We start from the raw sequence: 24072 nt of genomic DNA, 5'->3' as shown, positions 1-24072 counted from the left end.
TCCAGGTGATGAAAGTAATAAGCTTTCAGAGTATATTACTCATGCATCCCATGACACCAAGGTGTGAAACAAAAGATAGATAGATACATAGAGAGATAGATACATACAGACACACATGTGTATGTATATATGTATGTGCATACATAACGCATATTTATATATACACCCTATATAGAGAGAAATCTGTATATGTGTTTGCATATACGTCATGAATTATACACACATATACACCCATACTACCATATTTAAAACAGCAATAGAAAGGGATACCCCTATACTGGCCTTACTGAGTCATATATTAACTTATTGAGAGAGGCAGGTATGTTAACAAGTCAAAGAGATCTATTAAGAGAATAGGTTATACCTGTTGGAGATGAAGGTTAGGTTATTGAAGTTATGTCACTTTTTGCTCTGATATGGGTAATTTAAAGAAGTATGGGGAAAACAATAATGATTAGTAGCTCACATTTCATTTTGTTCCTGCCTTAAGAAATCCATTAGAGAGTGCCAATTCAGATGTTGGAACATTTGATGACAGGGGGAAAACTCCACAGAAGTTTTAAAATAAATGAAAAAAGCATTGGCTTGCCACAATGATCATTCTGCATAAAACTGGGGCAACACCCTTGACTCTTTCCCTTGTGTGTGTGTGTGTGCGTGTGTGTGTGTGTATTCACCTATTAGCAGTAGGAGATTATAAAGTAACAACTTTTTCTTCACCTATTCATTTGTCTCTCAAGATATAAAAGACTAAAACAAATTTGCATAAATTCAGAATATAATATAATCATGACTCAAGGTTAACTGTAAACTTGGGTCAAATATAATAGCAGCTGCTGGGAAGGGCCCAAACTGACTTCCCTCAATCAGTGTTGTTTTGAGTTGGAGTGCATGCTTTAGAGTAACTAGTTTACTTTTGATGTGGGGTCTTTTTTTTTCTATTATAAAGGAAATGAAATAATTAGTTCTTTTTTTTGCCTTTACATAAATGATTTTATAATCTTTTCTCAAGGAAATCTTTTTAGTCATTTGCTTTGTTGAAATATCAAGACTAAAATTTTGCTTAGTGTGAGTGAACCATGGATGATTTCTGGCTAATCTTAATTACATAGTTTCATATTATTGTAGAAATTAAAATTCTAGCTCTTTAGTAGAATGAGTTTTCTTCTAAGGTTATTCTTTGATACATTTGACACATGCATAATTCATAACTTACCTCTTTCATTGCAATGAATGAACGATTGTGAAAGGGGCCAGATGAGGATTCTTCCAAATGCACTGTAGTTTAATTTTGTAAACCTTATTCATTAATATTGTACTAAAGAGAAAAAAAAATTAGGCAAATTTCTTAAACTGATAATGCTAATTAAAGTCTTAAAAGTATAAATCATTAAGCATTGCAAAGTCTTTGGTATTAATAACTTCTTCAGAAGACACATGTGTGTTATAATTTATTAGTTTTAAGTTGAAATTTACATGAAATTTCCTACACGTCAGCTTGTATCAACCAGTTAAAATGTGAAGGGCGGATGCATTAAGGGGAATATGTTGTTTCTATCATACACTTTAAAATTGTCTTTGTAATGTTGCAAAGGAACACAACTCTGCAGAGAATATGTCTTCACTTGGAACATCTGCTACAAGCACCATTTACTAGCTTTAGAGGAAGAGTTTTATGTTAAATTGAGTTTGTTCATGGTTTTCAAAAGGATCAAGAGGATATTCTTCCAGGGATAAATAGTACCAACACAGATGGCAAGATACATCCCTTGGAAAAGTCTTCTTTTTAAAATTTCACTCCCCAGAATATTTTAGCTTCACGTTGGCTATAACTTCTATTGTATGTGTACTGTGTATATCTGTCTAGCTATGCTGATGGAAAATCTTACTCTCTACCTTGTTGGGACAGAGGGTGGATCTGTCATTTTCCACACATGGCCAGAGAATGTTATGCTGCCATACCATAATTCTCTCACATGTATCATAACCCTAAAAAAGGAGTAGGTGAGGGGAGTGTCCTAGAGGGAGCCAGACAGAGCTTAGTTTCTTCCATCCATGACCCCACAGGGGAGATTATGGTACTTTCTACACTCAAAGTAGGTATGTTGAGCTTTATATAGATAGCAGGATTAGGAAGTTAAATATGAGCATCATATTCGCCAGCTTCTTCTAGGAGCCTCCATTCATAAAGCATATACTTTTTTAAAAATAGCAAACTCAGAGAAGAATTGAAGAAATGTACCCTCCTCCCTTCTTTGTAGAGGCCAGGAATTGTGGATGTAGAGTATTTAATAAACTGTAGTGTACAGTTGATGTGTTGATTGGTTTTGCAGAATTCCTCTTTTTTTTAAATTAATTCTTTGTTACAAGGGATGGCTCATGGGGAAATTGGGAAAGGCATATATTTATAAATGAAGGTGATGTCAAAACAAAAGCCATACTTAAAAAATTAGATTTTTAAGTGATTTTGGGAAAAGTCTAGGCATGAATTCTAGACATGATGATAAACTATATAGTCTATCATTCAAAGACCAGTGTAGCTAATTTTGATGAGGTTCATCACCAGAGTGGCCAGAGTGGGATTAATTTCTTGGTCACAACAATATTTGAAGACCATCTACTAAGTCACAGGGGTGGTGTCATCTTTATCAGTAGAGGGAGTACCCATAGCAAAGAAATCGTAGGTATATTTCCAATATTTAATCACTGTTTAGGTCAAAGAGTTCTTTACGCTCATTCAAAAATCTTTATTCCTTCAATCTGTCTGTTTTGTGTTATTCAGTCCTCTGTAAAGAAGAAAAAACAGTGTTAATCCCTGTTCAATAATAATTTCATTCATTTGAAGACATTATTAGTTGACCTCCTCTTTTCTAGTGTGAGTACTCTTATTTCCTTCTGCCAGGCCACATCATGTTCAAAGACCTTTGAACTTAGAGTCAAAAGATCTAGCTTTGAGTCCTGGCTGTTTACCTACTTCCTTTTCAATCGTGGGCAAATCATTTGGCTTCAGTCTCCTCATCTGTAAAATAGGGATTTCTCAGTCCTCCTCTACCTCTAAATCCAATGACCCATTTAATATCCCCTTAATTAGTGTTTTTGTCCTCCTCTAGAAAGACTATAGATTTTCACATCCCTCTTAATGGTGACCTCAATTATACACCATGTTTTTAAGACCACAATTAATGCTGTGTGAAAAGGGAAAGGATTACTTTCTCTGCCTGGCATGGACAGTTTACTTTAAGCTATCTGTTTTGAGTTTCTTTAGCTTTTAGTTGGTATTGCAGCAAGATATTATTAACTCATTTTCAACTTGTGATCTGCTATGACATCCTATAGACTTTTTCTACCCTGTTTGTGCCTAGTTGTTTCTTTTCATTCTTGTGCTTATGTGGGGCACTTCCAAAGCAAAATGTTGCTCCTCATCCTGGCATATGATACTCCATTATCATTTAGCAATTTCATTTTCCCTGAATATTAACAGCAGCTGATAGGCAGGCATAGCATTAGGTCAAGTATTGTGGAAACTTTTTTCTGGGAGAATCCATATGAGAATCCTAACCTTTGCATAGCTAGAGATACTAAAATTGAATAAAAGATAGTAGTAACTCAAAGAAGTACACTACAAACATTTTTTTTTCTATAAGAGGCCAAGTATAACCTGGGATAAATTAAATGCAGGCTGTTTTTCCAGGGAGAGGAATAGGTGAAAAAGCTTAAAGTAAATCTCTGTACTAAGGTTTCTGACAGAGGACAAAATAGGAAAAAAAATATATGACGAAAATCAGGAAACATAAAATGTGGAAAGAGTGTAGAAAATAAACTTTGAATCATTGTAACTCTATTACACTTATTTTACTTTTCCCTTAGAAAATAGATCTAGGTTTTCTAAGAAGGAATCAGAATTCCATACTTCGTGGAAACATAAGGTGAACCCACAGGTACTAGAAGGCTCAGGGAAACTATTACTGGCCAAAAGAAAAGTTACTTAGTGGCCCTCAGTAGCTCCTGCTGGGCAATATGACCACGTACATAAGTACTCATGTGTAATCAGTGTGTGTTCTGTCCTCCTGATAACTATATTCAAAACATGACAAAGAACCTGTCAAAACTTAACACATCTACTTACCTCTACCTGTTTTTAGTGATTCACAAATCTGCCAAACTTCTTAAGATGACACACAGGGACACTTAATCCTAGGAAGGAAAATTAAAGACTTGAGCTCACACGTGGTGCTATTATTGCATCTTCTAACTGAAGGCTGGCATTTTGGAAAAGAAAGGATTGCGTACCAACAAACAATCTTACTTGACAATCTTCTAATTATTAATATCAAGTGAGGCAAGAAATAAGGACACACATGCTCACCAAAGGTATTTGACCCTGTCATGGAGGAGGTCTAGTGCAGAATCCAAATTGCTGAGAAAGTCCCTAGAGATTTTGAGGTCTATAAGTTCCCATTTGTGTATGACTGGGTATGCTTGACCACCAATCCTTCCTGAAACATGGCAGAGACTCCTTAAGGAGAATCCCTAAAAACTGAGTAACTTCTGTTACGGAGATTTCACCTCAATAGCATGAAAGACTTCATAACAATTAAAGCTGTCTGAAAATAGAATCAGTTTCTTCATTAGGTAGCAAGTTTTTTAAAAAAAAATTTTGGGGGGGGCTGAGTTAGTTGAGGTGTTTGTAAGAACCCAGATCACTCATGCATAGAGGTGACTACTGTGTTCAGTAGAATTTTGTACCAGATAACTACTGAGATACTGTTCTTTAACTCTATAAATGATATGAAATTTGATTGGTAGGTAACAGTGATTTTGGTGTTCCTAAACGTAAAGCTTAGATCTTGGCCTGTGTAAATAGTGTTATACTTTACTAAATTGCTAAGGCAGTGACATATTTGCTACGAGTTAGCATATTGAGATGGTTTTCACCAGACTGTTAGACTCATAACTTAATTTAAATAAGTAGATGAAACCTGGAACTGCTCAAATTTGTTTCAAATAGTCTCCAAAAGAAAAATCCTTGTCATTGTGACCAAAATAACTAAAATAACTACCTCTTCATTTGCTAAACTGGCTTCCTTCTATGAACACATATTCTTTGAATCCATCCAGTGTCTATTCACCTGTCATTATCACATTGCTAGGCTTTCTTGTTGTAGGGCACCAAGAGAAAAATTCTTTTGATGAAGCCGTGTTGACATTTAGCAATTACCAATTCTGCAAACCTTCATAAAACACCCCTCATAGCACTTTCTAGAGTTTTGTCAGGAAAATAAACCAACCTGACTTGGTTCCTTTCCATAGTCTCTCAAAGTATAATAGTGGCTCAGTAATCATACCTCTCAGTTCTGGGACTGGGAACTTGAAATCAACTTGGGTAATCAGGTGCCTTCTGACTCCCTCCTTGCTTTTTTTTTTGGGGGGGGGATTTCTCTCAAGTAACCAACCATTTCTGTTTTGATTCTTCTGCTTAGTCTATATTTCTTCCCGTCTAGTCTAATGATTGAATTATCCAGTAATTATCAAAGAAGCTAGGCTTTCCATGGATTCTACCTCACTTTGGTTAAGTCACAAATTCTCCTTGATACCTGCCTCCTTCGTTCCTTTCTTTTAAAAGGATACTAAGGGGAAAAGAGCCTTTTAGTGGAGTTGGGCCCTGAGTTCAACTTTTAGCTCTGCTACTTAATATGATATGATATTGCACAAGTAATTTAACATTTACGGACCTCAGTTTCCATATTTGTAAAACCGAAGGGTTGAAATAGAAAATCTCTAAGGTCTCTTCTGGCCATTATGCCTCTCATTCAGAGTTTCCTTGCTTTTCTTCACGTGACATTTAAAAAACTTACTTCCTTCATGTAGTAATTCCCTTTTGGGTGCACAGGGTCAATTACTAAATGTTTGGTGACTACCTACCATGTGACTGTCTTTTGTTTCTTTTTTGTATCTTTATCACTTAGAACAGTGTTAGACACGTAGTACCTTCAAGACTTGTCAAATAGTAGCTGCTTAATACTCATTGACCGGCTGCTTATCTGACTGGTTTGGTCTATAACTCTTAATTACTATGAACATCTGTTAGCTAAATGCATTTTGTCAATTTTATACATTTCCTTTCCTTACTTGTTTCTGTGGAGCAGAGTACATCAAATCTTCTGACCTAGCAGAGCATTTTTAGAACTGAAAAGGATCTTTTGTAACACTGGTTCTTATCCTAAGCTCTATGGACCACCCTCCCCAAGAGGACCATGGATAGATTTCAGGATATCCATGAATTTGGATGGGGAAAAAGTACATCTTTCTTTTCACTGACCTCTAACTGGAAGTTAGCATTTTTTCCATTGACAATGTAGGCGACAAACATTATTCTGATAAGGGTCCATAGACTTTATCATAGGTGTCTGTGACACAAAAATAAGGTGGAGAAGTCCAGTTATAAAACATTTAATTCAACCTCTGGAATTTTATAGATGAGGAAACTGAGAACTTAAAGTCTCTCTTTCTTTTGGGATTCTCTGGGCCTACATTTACATGTGCTTATTTTCTGATAACTTTCCTCCATTATCGTCAAAGAAAATATTCAATAAGTTCCTTTTGTTTGTATTTTCCCACAGCCAACTTGTTACTTAATTTCATGCTATTCCATCTTCCTGGAATAACTTCCCACATCCCAAATACTGAGTCACCTTCCTTCTGTCACCAAAACTCTCCTTATAATCCACCTCGTGTCTTTTTAGACAAGCATAATGAGAATTTAGTTATTTCCAATGGAACCCAAGGGAGAAATTTTCCTTTCCTATGGGCTCTACTCTACTGTCTAAAATCAATAGAAATTCAACATGGGGCAAAGGAATAAAAAAATTAATAATGAATTATACTGCCTATCATTTTGGTGGTACAAATGAGGTTATTAAATGCTTTTGCCAACCATAAAGTACTAGGTCATTATTTCATGAGCTAGTAAGTATTAGAGAAGGCTTCCCACTCTTTTGAAACTTGTAGTAGCCAATTCTTTGATTTTAAGATACTATATATGCACAATTACATTAAAGTGAACTAATACCAATCTTAAAAATAAATACCTCTAGAGATTACTAGAGATATGTAGGGATTTTCAAGAACAAGCCAGTCTTCATGGGCAAGGACTGTCATGATGTTGTTCACCTTTACTTTCTGTCTCATAAAGAGAAACCATGATTTTTGTGAGTTTAAAGTTATTTAAGATTTGATGGTCTTCCAGCTCATCTGTGGGGAAGAAAAAAAGGTGATTATGTTAAAATGTGATACAGATGGAAAGAATAAAGGACTGTTAAAGTTATCCAGACAGAAAAGAAGGACCCATGATGTAATTGAATGTCATGGGATATGACAGAAAAAATTATTAGTAGACTGAAATTTCAAAAACAAAGGCCTACTAATCATATTCTTCCCTTTTAAGAGAATTCTAAGAATACTTAGAAATGTTTTTTTTTTTCCTCAGGGCCAGCTAGGTGGTGCAGTGGATAGAGCACCGGCTCTGAAGTTAGGAAGACCTAAGTTCAAATCTGACCTCCAACCCGACACGTGACACTTGCTAGCTGTGTGGCCCTAAGCAAGTCACTTAACTCCAATTGCCTTAAAAAACACACACACACAAAACAAACCAAAAAAAAAGAAAAGAAATGGTTTTTTCTCCCTTAACTCCTATATGAAGCATTTAATGGAACTATTGTGTTTCTATTTTGTTTTACTCTGAGAAACCTTTGAAGTTCTATTTAGTTCTGGATGCTCAAGAGAGATCATGGTGGCCTTCAAGAATTCAGCTGAAGTTTTTCTCACATCATTAAAAATGTATTCTAATGCTTTCCTGATATATCTGACAACCTTAAGTCATGAATTTCTGGCCTGTTTTGTTCATTAATTTTAAAAATCTATCTCCAAACAGTGAAATTGTGCTCCAACAAATATAATTCAGCTATCTCACATATTTTCCTAGCTAACATTTATGTTGCACCTACTATGTGTCAGGCACTGTGTTAAGCACTATACAATTATTATTTCATTTGATCCTCACAGCGAATCCTGAGAGAGATGGGTGCTGCTTTTATCCCCATTTTAAAGAGGAGAAAACTGAGGCAAATGGGTTAAGTGATTTGCTCAGGATCACATAGTAAGTGTTGGAGCTCAGATTTGAACTCAGGTCTTCCTGACTACTATACTATATCTACTGTGCCACCTATCTGCTTCACAATATTTGGCTTTCTGTTTCTGCATTTTTATTGAATATTCTCATCACTTAACAAATTATACTAATTAGTTACTTCTTAACATTGACAAATGTCTAGCTAACGTATTTCCATTCTTGTGGTAGGTCCAAGTTCTTGTTTCTGTTTTGTTTTTAAATATTGTTTAGCTATTGGTAGTGGTTCAAGGAAGGTTGTTGAGAACTACTCGATTTGATTGTAATTTAATGTTTTGAGATACTCAATGCACTAATTTCCTTAGAATTAAATAACCATTCTCAATGCTAATCTAGCCCAATGCTAATCTTCCATACATCAAAATGTAGCCTTGGTGTTGTCAGTACCAGTTAGTGAGGGTATAACATTAGCTCCATTTGAAAGTAGAGACAAAAGAATGCTAGGTGGGAAGATTTAGAATCTAGATGAAATTTCATATGGAATAACATGTCAGAGTTTTCTATCTCTATCTACATAAGTTGTTCACTTAAATCAGCTGAGAAAAGGAGGTAAAGAATGTTGTATTTCCTAAATTTCTAGTGCCCTTGTCTTAGTACTCTACCACATGAAGTGATGATGCTTGGCCTTAACCAAACCAGTGGCCTGGGTGATTAAAGAAGTTAAAGGAAGAAGATTTTTTTTGTCTTTCAAATCTGATATTACTCCCCTTTATTTTTTATATGTGTAATCACGTAAAATATTTCCATATTAGTCATTTGTACAAGAAGACTTGAATAAAAAAAGAATAAAAGAAAGTAAGTAAAAATAGTATGCTTCAGTCTGTATTCAGATATCAGTTCTTTCACTAGAGATAGAGAGCATACTTCATCGTGAGTCTTTTGGGATTGTCTTGGATCATTGTATTGCTGAGAATAGCTAAGTCATTCACAATTGATCATCATATAATATTATGGTTACTGTGTATAATGTTCTCCTGGTTCTGCTCACTTTACTTTGCATCAGTTCATGTAAGTCTTTCCAGGTCTTTCTGAAATCATTCTGCTTGTCATTTCTTGTAGCATAATAATATTCCATCACAATCATATACCACAGCTTGTTTAGAGCTATTTCCCAATTGACAGGCATCCTCTCAATTTTCAATTTTTGCCACCAGAAAAAGAGAGCTATAAATATTTTTGTACATGTGGGTCCTTTTCCCCTTTTTTAATTTCTTGGGGATATAGACTTAGCAGAGGTATTGCTATGCACAGCTTTATAGCCCTTTGGGCATATTCAAATTGCTCTCCAGAATGATTGGGTCAGTTCACAACTCCACCAACAATGCACTAGTGTCCCCATTTTCCCACATCCTCTCCAACATTTCATCTTTTCTTTTTTGTCATGTTAGCCAATCTGATAGGTATGAGGTGGTACCTCAGAGTTGTTGTAATTCATGCTTCTCTGATCAATAGTGATTTAGAGCATTTTTCATATGACTATAGATAGCTTTGATTTCTTTGTCTGAAAACTGCCTGTTCATATCTTTTGATCATTTATCAATTAGTGATGACTTGTATTTTTATAAATTTGACTCAGTTATCTATACATTTGAGAAATTAGGCCTTTATCAGAGACACTTGTTGCAAAATTTTTCCCCAGTTTTCTGCTTTTCCTTAATTTTGGTTACCTTGGTATTATTTGTGCAAAACCTTTTTAATTTCATATAATCAAAATTATTTATTTTGCATTTTGTAATGCTCTCTATATTTTCTTTGGTTCTAAATTCTTCCGTTATCAATAGCTCTGAGAAATAAACTATTCCACACTCTCCTAATTTGAAGCTGGTGACTTTTAAAACATTAATGTATCTTTAGCTGTTGAAAATGGACATACTGAAAGAACATGTGGCAATCTAGAGTTGCCCATACCATAGTGACTGCATTTATGTTTAAATAACTCTTTGAATGAAAGAATAGTTTATTGAAATCATTGCCATTGTTTATGTTTTAGAGGCAATTCTTGCTTAGGGATATTTTCTATTTCTCCTAGTTGGAACTCTATAGTCCACTCACTTCATCATCTGTGCTGGCTGAGTAGTCTTCCTTTGTAGGAAGGACAGACAATAGGATGTAACTTCATGTTGTATTTTCTTCTTCCAGTGCAGAAATGGTTTCTATGACATCCTGATTACCAAATGCTTCAGTGTGCATATGCTTTTGCAGAGAATTCCTTCTTAAAGTATATAGTAAGGCTTTTTCCCTGGCTCCATCACTGTTGATCCTTATCGATTGAATTATCAAATGAGTTCACATATTTGAAAATCCTTTGGGAAAAATTAAGAGCTTTTTGCAAACATTTAGTGGAATCATCACCATACAGCCTTGAATTGCCCAGCTCTTCCTGTTGTTGTCATTGTTGTTGTTGTCATGTCAGTCGTGTCTGACTCTTCCTGACCCCATTTGGGGTTTTCTTGGCAGAGATACTGGAGTGATCTGCTATTTCCTTTTCTAGCTCATTTTACAGATGAGGAAACCAAGGCAAACAGGGTCAAGTGACTTGCCCAGGGTCACACAGCCAATAAGTATCTGAGGCCAGATTTGAACTCAGGAAGACAAGTCTTCCTGACTTCAGGCTTGGTACTCTATCCACTGTGCCACCTACCTATTCCTATTCAGGATTTAAATTTAGACCTTGAAAGAACCTAGCCTAATCCCCTCATTTTATAATTCAGAAAACTGAGACCCAAAGAGATAACAGCACTTATACATAGCTAGTAAGTGACAGAGGTGGGAATTAGATCCAGCTATTGTGATTCTAAACCCCAAACTCTCTTTTGACCATCCGTTTTTGGAATCAATTCCTTGCCTTCATCCTCCATCTCTCCTCCCAATTTAAATGTAATTGGGATTTATAACTTTGTAAAAATATTCTTGTGTTTACATTTAATTCAACTATAAAATGTGGTTCCACTTTATCCCTTATCCCTTTGTCAATTATCCCTCCCATATTTCTGTCTTTTAAGTAGAATTCTAAACTGAAATCAAGTTATATCAATCAATCAATATTTATTAAGCAACTTCTCCATAAGAAGAAACTGCTGAAAGCTTACCATGGTGTCTTGCATCATTCTAAACTAACTCCTTCCTAAGTTACTTTCTCAGTACAACTTCCGAGTGTTCTATGCCGCCTTTTTTGGGAAAAATCAGGCAACATACGAAGGGGCAAATAGTTCCTCCTTATATGCAGCTAGCTAACAGAAAAAGCTTACTTGCTTTCTTTTCTTGATGACTAGGAAAAAATTAGGCAGACTGAAAAATGTAGGTTTTTAAGCTCTCCTCTCAATTCAAACTAATTTGGGACCTAAGGTACTTTTCAGAAGAAATTCTGACAATTATGGTTATCTTTGTGGGGGAGAAAATTGTTTGTTTGTTTTTTAATCTCTTTGCTAAGTGTAATGTTTTCAACAAACTTCAAGGTAATAAGAGAAAATGTGGCATCTGTTCCCAGCCCCTCCTATGAAGCTGGGTTCCAGGATTTCAGCTATTTGGCAATCCATCATAAGTCAATGTACAAAACAAATTAATAGAAATAATGCTGCCTAATTTTTTATGAAATAAAAGTGGATAATGAGTGAAGTAATCTAGAAGGACTAATGGTTAAGTCAGATTTTGGAGTATTTTTCAAGTACTTCATTGTAATTAGATAATATGTTTGGGGATGGCATTCAAATAGGATAGCTTCATTAAATCCTACATATTGCATCTGAAGTTTATGGGCTCATTTGGCATACAGTTGTAGTAGCTGTTGCATGCAAGTAACATTACCTTGTCATTTTTTATTTTAGTTTTATAGCCCATTACAAGATTTTTTATTGAATCTTCCTTCTATACATCAGAATGCAGCCTTGCTGTTGTCAGTACCAGTTACTGAGGTTATGACATTGCCCGCATTTGGAAGTAGAGACAAAAGAACCATATAGACTTAAAAGAAGGTGAGGGAGGGGGACAACCATAACTCAGTATTTAAATTCAGGATGTTGTTTAGGCTTGTTCCATGTTTTTTTCTGTCATATGAGTGCTTAGAGTCCCTGGCATAGTGGATAGAAGGCTAGCTTCAGAGTTCAAGTCCTGTCTCTGGCATATCCTGGCTGTGTGACTCTGGACAAGTTATTTAACCTCTCTATGCCCCCATGTAACTCTCTAACTACAAGTTGGAGATCAGGTGTGACTTGCACTGGTAGATGGAGTTTTCTCATAGGGAATTCCCTACATGAATGAATAACAAATCTATGCTTCCACCCTCCCTCCCCCCAAAGAAAAATGAATACTTAATTTTAAAATGAAGCTCATGGTTTGGACTAGAGAGAAGGGCGATCTCAATTGTGGCATTGCTTTCCATTGTAACTTACTGTGTTCCATAAAGAATGTCTGTTGTAGCCTTTGGTCTTCTGTGATAAATGTCTTTTGTATTGCCTGGTAACAGACCCTATTGGGATAACTTGGTTAATTAATTCAAAATTCATTGTTGTTGTTGTTTCCTTGAGTTTAAATCCTAAAAATGTTTATGGTGGTACGCCTATGATGTCATTTTTACTAATCTTATTTAAGGGGGAAAACATGGAATCTTGAATGCTGTACCTCAATTTTATTGTGATGATTTTGCTGGTTACCAGGTGGGGTGGCAGTTGAAAAATTTGGTGAATGCTCTACGAGAGGACCCGAGTGGTGTTATCTTAACTTTGAAAAAGCGACCTCAGAGCATGCTTACCTCAGCACCAGCTTTACTGAAAAATATGAGATGGAAGCCCCTTGCTCTGCAGGTAATGAAGCTTAATCATAAGTCATACACCATCATTGTAGCCATAGATTACCGCAGTGATGCTTCTTTATTATTGTGCCTCATCTCAGCAGCACATGGATTAACTTTGTATGCTTTGGAAAATTTGTTTGTGAAATGATCGCTTCACAGCTTGCCCTGCTAGGCTCAATTGTGGTCAAATTTGATAGGGTTATTACAATTAATTTCTAATCTATAAATGGCCTTTCCCCCCTCCCCTCCCACCTCCTCATCAATTGATTTATAAACATTTGAAGTATTATCCAGAGAACCACGGGATATCTCCTGTGGAAAGATGCATAAAACATGAAAATGTATGGTTTCCTTTTGTACAATCACACTTACTTCTAAAGGTTTTATTTTTACATGCCACACACTCACATACACACATGCATACACACACATACAGAGTTTAGACACATTAAATCATAGCTTACAGAATAGTTTTTGAATGTCACAACAGAATAACTTATAATATCATGAAGAAAATAAGTTGTACTTTAGTTCTGGAAATATACCAACTTAAACAGTTTGGACTGACCCTTTCTTTCATCATCTCCTTTACATAGTAATGATAAATAATAATAATATAAATAGGTAGATAATGCCTGAGTGCCAAAAATTTGGAAATCATTACATTGGAATTTCAGTGTTTTATTTCAGCAAGAACCATCATCATGATATATTACTCTGGACATTGTTAAAATTATAGTCATTAAGATACAGATATCTACAAGGTGATGAAAGTATGCCATTGATTGATGAAAGATGAAAAAATTCCCCCATTATGATTAAGACATGATCTTTAATCACATTGCAGGACTTCCTTTTTCTTTAATGAAATCTCCATTTTAAAAAGACTATTATCCCATCTGAAGAGTCGATTTTGAAAAAAAAAAATTTGAAGTGCCCCATAAAACATTGCACATTGTCCAGGTTAAAAAGAAGAGTAAAAAAAGGAAAAGAAAGATGTAAAAATACCATTGCTGTCACTGCTGCTTAAAATATTAACGAGTTTTATAATTGTCACTAATAAATTTTCATAAATTACTTTTCTAATAGCTAAACTTTCCACCATCTTTCAACATGAACAGCTTTATACATTTTATAATGTTGTGCCATTCATTGGACCAAAATTTAGCATTATAGTTGAACCAAATGAATAAGTCATTGAATTGTTTCTACAATAAGGTCTTTGAATTCTTAAGTCTCTTTTTTTTTCCGCAAAAGAATACACACATAGACTGTTAACAATAACTAACGTATACATTATTTCTAATGTTTAATTATCTCTATAAACCACAAGATAAAAAATTTGAATGATTCACTGAACCAAATTTTAGCATGTCAGAACTGGGCACTAGATGCTCTCCCATCATTTCATGGCATTCTATTTACTCACTGCATCATAAATTGCTTTGTTCTTCCACCCTATTGTTTCCCATTGGCATAGCTTACACAGAAGATCTTTCATCAAGGTCTAATGGGTGGGGGTCATAGTTGAGATGAAAATGAAGGCCATTTTTTCAGAGATTGCCTTCATTTTCCATGAATTTTCAATGATAATGAGTAATTCTTTTTTAGCCCCTCATCTCTCATTTCAAACACCAAACAATCAGTTCGATGTTCTGTGCACATTATTCCGAAAGAATATCTTGACTGAAGATATTAATGATTTTTCCCCCTACTTTTAGAATGTGGCTACAAACACAAAATGAAGTGGAGAATTAAGGTAACTACAGTATCCAAATAAGAATCACTTATGACTGAACCGAAATAATTAAGGGAAGAGAATCTTCTTCAATTGAATAATTGCTCTAATGACCTCACTTTCTCAAGCACATTTTGTAGGCATGTTGAGAAAGCAGGAGAATGAGAACTTTGATGGAGAACTGCTTTAACATATTCTTCATGTCAGAATTATCATAGAATAAGCCTAAAAACATTGTAGAACTATTCCCTAGACATCAAGAAATCTGTGCCATTAGCTCACTAATTGAGTTTATTCCTCAGTGTCATCTTATTGTAGCTAAGTGTTATTCTCAGGGTCAGATTTTTCACATAGCTCTAACAGACCAGGATAGCACTGAAATTCTAGGACATGTGACCCACAAGTCATGTATAGATATTTTTGCAAATGACTTGTGTCTGTCATAGAAAATAAGATATAAAGAAGTCACTATTCTGTCCTTTCTGTAACAAGTGAATCTTTGCAAGTAAAGGAAGATCAGTATTGGACTGAACACTTCCTAGTGGTGTCAAGGATGCCCTTATGAAGAGGCTGTGTGCTGTGGGATTTAAAGGATAAGGAAAACTCTCTGTTTCACCAGGAATGTTTCCCCAGTGTCTATTGCAGAGTTACCAGATTTATCCATGAGGTCAGGTTTTGATTGGTACAATGAAAAGAGAAGTGACTCTGGAGGTAGAAGGTGTGAAGTCAAATCTAAGCACTGACACTACCTGTGTGATCTCGGGCAAGCAACAAAGTCCTTGGGTCTCAGTTTCCTCTAGTAAAATGAAAGTACTGGATTAGATGGTCTCTAAGGTTTCTTTCAGTTTTAAATCAATCAATAAATAAACATTTATTAAGTGCCTACAGTGTGCTAAGGGCTGGCAGTACACAAAGAGTCAAAAAATAGTCCACGCTCTTAAGGATCATACCATCTAATGCAAAAGACAACATGCAAACAAATATATACAAAGCAAGCTATATATAGGATAAATATTAAATTACAACAGGAGAAAGACATCGAAATTAAGAGGGGTAGGAGAAGGCTTTCTGTTGGAAAGTGGGATTTTAGTTGGGACTTCAAAGAACTCATAGAAGGCAATAGAGCAGAGGAGGGAGCGTCCCAGGCACAGAGGGAAAATGTCAATAGCTGACAGATGGAGTGAGTATCTTCTGTGATCCTATGCTAGGGGCAAGGAAAGGGTAATAAAATGGTAGGTGATAAGGGAAACTGTACCTACTTACTCCCCAGCTAAGCCTGTGAATGGCTTTACACTTTAGTAGCAAAATGATTCTGTTGTCATTCTCGTCCAAGGAATAGGTGCTAAAATACAGAATATGAATAAACATAATAATCATTTTCAAGATATCTAGACATCCAGAGTCTTCATTTAATCATTTAGATTTATGACAGTCCAGAGCCCAGAATAAAGAAACTCTTTGTTCTCTTTTTGTTTCATTCTTATTGTATCATTACTGATTAGTTCACTACAGCTAGAACCCTCATAACTATAAAAGAAGGGGGAGAGTACAAAATTCTCAACATCATTTCTCTAAGTGTTTTCCATTTCAATTATAAGTAGATGCTAAATTATTAGCCAAAGTTAATTCAAATTTGAGAATTCCATATGTAGGAAACCCAACAATACTTTGGCATGGTTACAGTCTAATAGAGCAGACAACATGCAAACAAATATATACAAAGCAAACTATGTAAAAGATAAATAATAAATAATTAACAGGAGAAAGGTCCTGCAATTAAGAGGAGTGGGAGAAGACTTCCTGTGTTTATTTTTCAATAGCTACCCCAAAAATGGTGTCTATCTAGATGTAAAAATGTGGATAGTCAACGGGTAGATGCTAATGTATGTGTTCAAAGGATTCTTTTAAATACATTTTATCCTCAAGAAACAATTATTTAAATTTTAAAGAGAAATTGTACTGCAAATTCAAATAAATAAACCATAAATGAAGGTTATTCCCTTTATTTTAAACTAAAAACATAAAATCTAATTGTGTTAAGAAAAGTTAAAACTTCAATAAAAGTTTTAGATTTTTTTTTTAGTTTTGCAAGTATTAAAAATAGTACTGATTTCAGTAGAAATAAGCCAATGATGGACTTTGATTTGGATTCATTTGACTCTCCAGTCATGAAGTGGAATGAATTAACAATTGACAAGAGTAAGCTATCAAACTTCCTTAGCACCCCTCACTTAGAACAAGTTCTTAGTTGTGCATTTCTTAAAACTTGGAAGGTCTGAGATATATGTAGTTGTTGTCTCAAAAGGTACATTTTAAGAAGGAAAAGCTCCCGGCCTTCAAACAGCTCCTGTTGCCATGTTCAATACTACCAACAATCTTCTAATGATGTATTAAACAGGCAAAACTTCTTTGTCATGAGTTTGTCATTATTGGTAGCTATCTATGGATAACCAGCTTGTCATCCCAGAGGCTAGTGGTGACACTTTTTCACTTTTAGAGTGAAATTCGGGGATAGATTGCATCTTCCATGCTATGTTGGCAAAAACATCCCCTGGCGCTGCTTTACCTGGTAAATTGCACCAAATACTTAGAGGGATAGTGGGAAGAAGAGAACAGTATGATTTCTTACTGAGGCTCCTTGGAATCAGGAAAAAATCACAATTCAATTGTGGGTTAATCACAGGAATACATTTTTTAGATGTAGGTATTTTAAAATGATTATCCAAAGATCATTTAAATTGGTTCTTCTTGTGAGAAATGTCATTTGGAATTGTGTGGGTGAATTAAATGGACACAGAATGATTTTCTGCAAAGGTAGAATGTTCCTTGAAGAGATTATTGGAATTTTTTTATTTTTTCATAATGCATAGTGTCAAAAATTTCTCCCTAGAGAACATAACCTGAAATGACAATTGAAACTGGTAGAGATATGCATTCAGTGTGCAGGTAGCACTTTGACCCACAGCTCTTCATAATGCAAGGTCAAGCTATGTATCTTGAAATTATATTCATAGTCTGTTTTCTAATTTATAATAATTATACTGTATTTATAATCCATAATATCTGCATTGTACTTGTGTGGTTTTGTTTTTTATTGTGACTTTTGCCATAGATATCTATATATCTAAGTGCCAATTTTGCATGATAATGAAATATTTTGGATGAACAGGAGAAAGTTTCTTTTTAAGAATGGGTAGAGAGGAAGAATCCTTTTTAAGCAATGAAAAGAGAACAGCTTTACAATCATTATGCACATCAAATGGCATTGCTTTCCCAGAATAACTGATAATGCTAATCATGTAAATATCATGTATGTTAAAATACACATTTTGCAGAAGTATGTAATAATAAAATTATTTTAATATAAAACAGCACAAAATGCTGGCTTAAATATATTAGTAGTGATAGATTGAAATCTGTAAGTGGTCTTTTTGCAGGTAAAATAGTTTGGGTTTATTATTTTGAGTAGGACAAAAACTAATGGTAGGGATGAAGCCAGTGTTATTGAAAGAAATGGGGTGGGAGAATCAATGTTTAACCAAAAATGTAATTCTGCTTGACAGCAAGGCTTAAATGATTCCATTTTGCACATATCCAGATTAGTAAATAGCTTCAGGCAGCTGTCACATCACATTGCATTAGCCCATTGTTTCAGTAAATCGAATTTTTTAAAAAGACTCAGATACATTTGTGTGTTTTACTGAAATTAACAAAAGACTTGCATAATCGTGATTTAGAAAGCTACCCTATGTCTTCCTTCCTTGATAGCATAAGCATAATATAGAAATTCAAAAGATTTTGCAGAACAATATTGAATATACCCCAAGACTAAAAGGTGCTAGGAAAAGCAAATTAATAGACATTCAGAGCAATACAGTCCATTCAATGAGATGACCCAATGGGATAAATTAATCACTTATGAACTGATACTTGACCAAGGATTAATAAGAGCCTATGATTTAAAAATGTTGTGGTGATACAAAAGGCATTTTTTTTGTGAAGGCCACAGTATGCCTATATATTTATATACATATATACTTGTTAATTTATAGATTTATGTGTAACTATAATCATTTGTTTATAGATATATATATATATAACATTATTTCTTGGTCAAACTCAAACTCATGACCTAAAAAAAATCTATATTATCTAAATCATTTTGTAGCAAAGAAAAAATTTCTTACGTTTATGCAAAAATAATAAAATCATTCCTGTTGCACAATATTTAGACACCAAAGAAGCTATCAAATAATTGAAGGGAAGAATCACTAATTTAGGCTTTCTGGCATCTAGGTACTTTTTAGAATAGCTAGCCAAACTATAACTAAGAGGGGGGAGGTCTCCAATTTTCAAAATTAAAGGTAATGGATGATACAAAGACTGGACATGAAAAAATTAAAATTGTGTTTAATAACCAAAGCCACGGGATCCTTTGGACTTTTAGAAAAATTTTAGAAAAATTCTCAAGAATGGCCATCCATTCACAGTTCACTATTCAGATTGATTTAACTTCTTTGGATTATTTCTTTGGCTCACCTATTGTAAGATGATACATTTAAATACACATATAAATTGATATGTCTATGTACATATACATGTATATGTAGATACATTTTGTGGGATGGGGGAATATAAAGAAGATATGTTATCAGTAACAAAAAGAAGATCTATACTCATTCCATGCTGGACAAATGGGAGATTTCAATTTATATGAACCTACAGTGGCCCCAGAGCAATGACCTGGTTTCCAAATTGGTCTGATCAGATTTCCTTGTCTTTTTTTCTGGAATAGAAAACGAGCTGTTGATTGTCATTGCATTAGTTGGTTTGAGTGTAGAGTGTATTTAGTTTACTTCAAGATGTTCTTTGAATTGGAAGTTTCATTTATAGTGTCTTTAGCTGTTTTGTAAGGGTATATTCAAAATCAGTAGGCTTATATGCAACAAAAGCAAAATAGTCTGATCAAGGTGGCAAGTTAAACTGATTTAGGTAAAAAGCATGATTTAAACTTTGTACAAAATACATAAGATGCAGAGCTGAAAGGGGCCTTATAGCCAGAATCATGATATTTTTCTTGAGGTAAAGATGAAGGGTGCTAACCACCCCTCTCATTTTGGAGATGAGAGAATTGTAAGAAATGAAGCAATTTACTTAATGTCACACATGTAACAAATAAAAGAACTAGAATTGTAACCCAAATTCTTGCTTGGCCATGTAAGGACTCACTTTCCTGGTGTCTGAGGCCATGTGTGTTTCAGAGATAGTTCTCTCAAATTCAGCATCTTCCAGGAGTCTTGACAAAACAATAAAATGAGTAGGTCCAATAAGAAAGTTTCAAATAGACTACAGCAATCTATTGGCAACATTGAAAAGTGTATGGCAAAAGAGTCAGAGTCTTCAAATAGTGTTGAACATGGATGAAAGGGGTAAAGTTGTATAATACTTTATTTCCGGGGCATTATAAGTGGTTCCCAAAATGGCATCTCTAAACTGACTTGACAATATGGCAAAGTCGGAACATGAATTAGATCTGTTAGAACAATAAAATTCCCTGTACTTCATGTTGCCAGTTTGACACAGCAGTATTAAATATATTCTGAGAGCTGGATTATGTTGGTGTGGTATTGAATTTGAATTAACTAGGAAATGAATGATACTGACTCCCAGAAGACCATCATAAGCTTTTTGGTTAGAAGTTTTTAAGAAAAACAACATATTCTAACATTTGTTCTATTTTCAAGATTCTTATGCTTCAGGTCTTTTGATAAAGTGAGAGCACCATGCTATAATGAATGCCTTCCAGTATGCAACAAGTCTTTCCATAAGCCCTATGGTACTCTCTAAGGCCCCACCCAGCCCCTTTTATTGGGATTCAAAATGACGTTATGTCATACCAAACTGTGTACTATAGAGACGAGTTTTGAAGCCAAGTGTCAGGGCAATTATTATAGAACTGTGTTTCTAATCATAAGAATATATATTAGACATATCCTCTAATCACTGGCAACATGGCTAATGCAGATACATACACATGCCAACCTGAAATTGTGAGCAAAGTAAGGTGAGATGTAAGAACGGGAGAAGAGAATACAAAAATACCCTGCTTGACATAAAGATTCAAAACTACAAAAATGGAGGAAGGGAAATAAGTGGTCTTTGTTTCAGCTGTCTTCTTTTAGCTCTGACATCCCATTAGCCATTAACAGAAGCAGTAGCAATTGTATTCCTTTGTTATTCAGAATGTCATGAAGAGTGGTGACTTTCGCGGGGGGAAATGGAAATAAATACTAGCATGAGCTTAATCCTGTTTTGTATTTTATTTTCTCTGTTCTTTCCCATTTAGTAAAAAAAAAGATAGCTAGTATTAATTTTATACCATTGCATTTCATCAAATCTCATAGTGCACTCTTTGGAAAGAAATATTGTCTTATTTTCAGGTGACATATCCCACCTCCATAGATTATCCCTGAGGAATCTCTCATCTTACACTCTATTGTCTTATTTCTCATTCATTGTTTCTCCGATGACAAGTTTGACTTCAGCTAAATGTGCAGGACAGGACCTAAGGAGTATAGGTGACTGGGGCTAGGTGATTTCCCCTCAGCTGAACTCAGGGAAGAAATTGAAGCATTTTTTAATCTGGATTTAGTTTCTCTCTCAACAAATAACTTAAATTTATTGGGTGCTGTTCTTCTCAGGTGGCATAAAAGATATCAGAGCATGACACAAATAGAATCTGCATGATTTTGAAGGAAGCAAGAGTGACTGGTGTTTGTAAAGAAGAAAGTTATAATATATCTTCCCAGGTCCCACCAAGTTTCTCTGTTGCATTATGTAATGAGAAAACAAGAAAATAAAATCTGCAATGATTACAAAAACTAAATCAGGTAAACAGAAAAAAATTTTTACTGCCGAATCAAATATAAACCTGCAGGGGCAGTATAAAATTGTAGAAGAGCCCTAGGTTTTGGTTCAGAGACCTTCAGTTAAAATCCCAGATCTACCACTTACTACTGTGACCTTGGTGGGCAAGTCATTTAACTTCACTCAGACTCAGTCTCCTCATCTGTAAAATGAGAGTGTTAAACTAGATGACCTCTAAGCTCCTTTCTAGCTCTAAATCTATGATCCTAACTGATATCAAACAAAATAAAAGAAAAAAACTGAGTCAAACACTGAAAGGACTAGTTAGCTCTGCTGAGGACATTTGAATACGACATGTTGTATTCATTGTGTGGATTTCCACAAAATAAAAGAGGCATTGTGTTTAAGGAATATGCCACTTATTTGAGCTAGAAAATTTTTTCATATAATTATTTTGGTTAAGATTGCACCATTCACTCTCAGTTTTTGTTGTTGTTGTTGTTGTTTACTTGCTTTGTTTTCAACTTGTATGTTTAAATAAGATTTTGAATAATCAATATTTACACCATCTGGCTATGTTGTTTGAAACATGTTGCCTTTTGTGTGCTTTTATTGACTTCATTTCCTTCTCCTTCATAAGTTGTGCAGTTTTAAAAGTACTAGAGAAATGTTCATATTTTCAAAATGGTATTTAATTATCCAGCCATGATTCTTTTATATTGCCATTTAAGTAGCTATTTTTCCTTTCCCACCAATCTGAACATACTAAATACTACCTATTTTGTACTTCAACTCTCCACTGACCAACTAAAACTAAGCTCAAAGGGTTTTGATTCTTGAAAATAATGTTTGGTTTGGTATTATGATGAAGTGTGCTTAACAAATATTAATATTTCTCAATTTGTAAAATGACTTATTTCTGATAAAGCACTATCCCTAAGTATTTCTTTCTATAACTTCACAATGATGAGGGAATTATGTATTATCATGAATAATTATCAATTTTGGGGAATAATATTAAAATGCTCTTTTTGTATATAATCACAAATTTACTAGTCATTTATATATGATTGAAGTACTTCATTGTGTTAAAGCCCTAATGATTTTCCATATCCATTTTATTTGCTTCAATGGTACAAGTATATACTTAGGTAGAAATAGACAGATATACATTCATATTGCTGTATACAATGGTGCAAATATATAATTTAAATCTCAGATGATAGTAAATACATCTTTTAAATAAAAGCACTTAGATCTTGCACCTACTACCATAAAAATTGGTATCAAAATATTATTATATGGTAAGAAATATAACCTACAAGATGGTAATTATTCTTCGCAGTTTCTGATTAATTGTTCTTTTCCTCAAAATGTAAAGAAGAATTATGTATTTCTACATGGAAAACTAGTTCAATTTACTTGAGAAAATTAGTTAATTCAGTGAAATAATTGATCAGTTTAGTCAAACAATTGAACTGACTCACTTTTTTCCATTGTTTTAATGAATTAATTGGACCAAGTGGTCAATTCAGTCAGAATAATCAAAGCAATGGTTCATATAGGAATTACTGGAATTCCCAACATAAAAATTCACAGACAACATTGCGTGATAGGATTAGCAAGTAATATCTACGGCATGACAAAGCACACATTAAAATAATAATTCAGATAAATTATAATTTTGAACACTTTGGCAAAAAAATAATGCTTAAATATCTTGGGATGACAACACTATGTTTACTTGGTAGCAATCTAATGAGAATCATTATTTTTCTGGTGCTCTCTCTTACACCTAATTTCAGTGTTTTAGAATCTTTCACACATGTAAGTCACTAAACCTCTTAAGCTTATAGACCACCATCTATAAATGATTTAAAAAAAAAGTTTTACTAGGTGGCCCAGAAAGGGAATCCTTGCATTAAAGGGGAATGGAGGGAAGAAATGAGGTCATAGAAAGTTAAAATTCTTAGATCTTAGCTTTAGAATTAATTACTCCCAATATCCTACACACTTTTTTTCAGTTGAGTATTTCTTTTCTTGCTGCCACCTTCTCCCCACCCCCTGAAAAGCAAGAAAGGGAAAAAAAGTAAAGAAGGAAGGGGAGAGAGAGTGAGAGAGAGAGAGAGAGAGAGAGAGAGAGAGAGAGAGAGAGAGAGAAAGGAAGGAAGGAAGGAAGAATCTTGTATCACCTAAGCACAGTATATAAAACAAATTCCCACACTGGCCACATACAAAAAGGAATAATTACTTTCCCCGTATACTTCTTTCTCAATCATATTCCATTTTAGTTTTGCGTTTCAAGGTCTCTATGATATATAAGGAAGGTAAAATATGACCTGTTCCATCATACAGATTTGAAATAAGAGTATTGAAAGAACTTAAAGAATTGAGGTCTCATTTTGGACACCTTCAGGAAGCATTATCTCATATCATCCTATTCTATAACATGGGGAATACTACCCCATATCCACTAAAGTGCTAGAAACAATA

At 34.5% G+C, this 24072-nt stretch overlaps 1 protein-coding gene across 10 annotated transcripts in view; it reads left to right on the top strand.

Annotated features, from left to right (window-relative positions):
* The window catches only part of CNKSR2 (connector enhancer of kinase suppressor of Ras 2), a 333138-nt gene that overhangs the window by 173738 nt on the left and 135328 nt on the right, over positions 1 to 24072 (top strand). For 7 of the 10 annotated variants that reach the window (XM_078146630.1, XM_078146627.1, XM_078146628.1 and 4 more), the window contains exon 9: positions 12838 to 12984. The exons of the other annotated variants lie outside the window; for them this stretch is intronic. In XM_078146630.1, the coding sequence (XP_078002756.1) occupies positions 12838 to 12984 (147 nt within the window). The remainder of the gene's footprint in view (positions 1 to 12837; positions 12985 to 24072) is intronic. 10 annotated transcript variants of the gene reach the window in all.

The sequence above is a fragment of the Phascolarctos cinereus genome, unplaced genomic scaffold, assembly GCF_003287225.1.
Source record: "Phascolarctos cinereus isolate Bilbo 61053 unplaced genomic scaffold, phaCin_HiC Scaffold_726;HRSCAF=1367, whole genome shotgun sequence".
Lineage (NCBI taxonomy): Eukaryota > Metazoa > Chordata > Mammalia > Diprotodontia > Phascolarctidae > Phascolarctos > Phascolarctos cinereus.
This window is presented reverse-complemented; position numbering and strand designations above follow the sequence as displayed.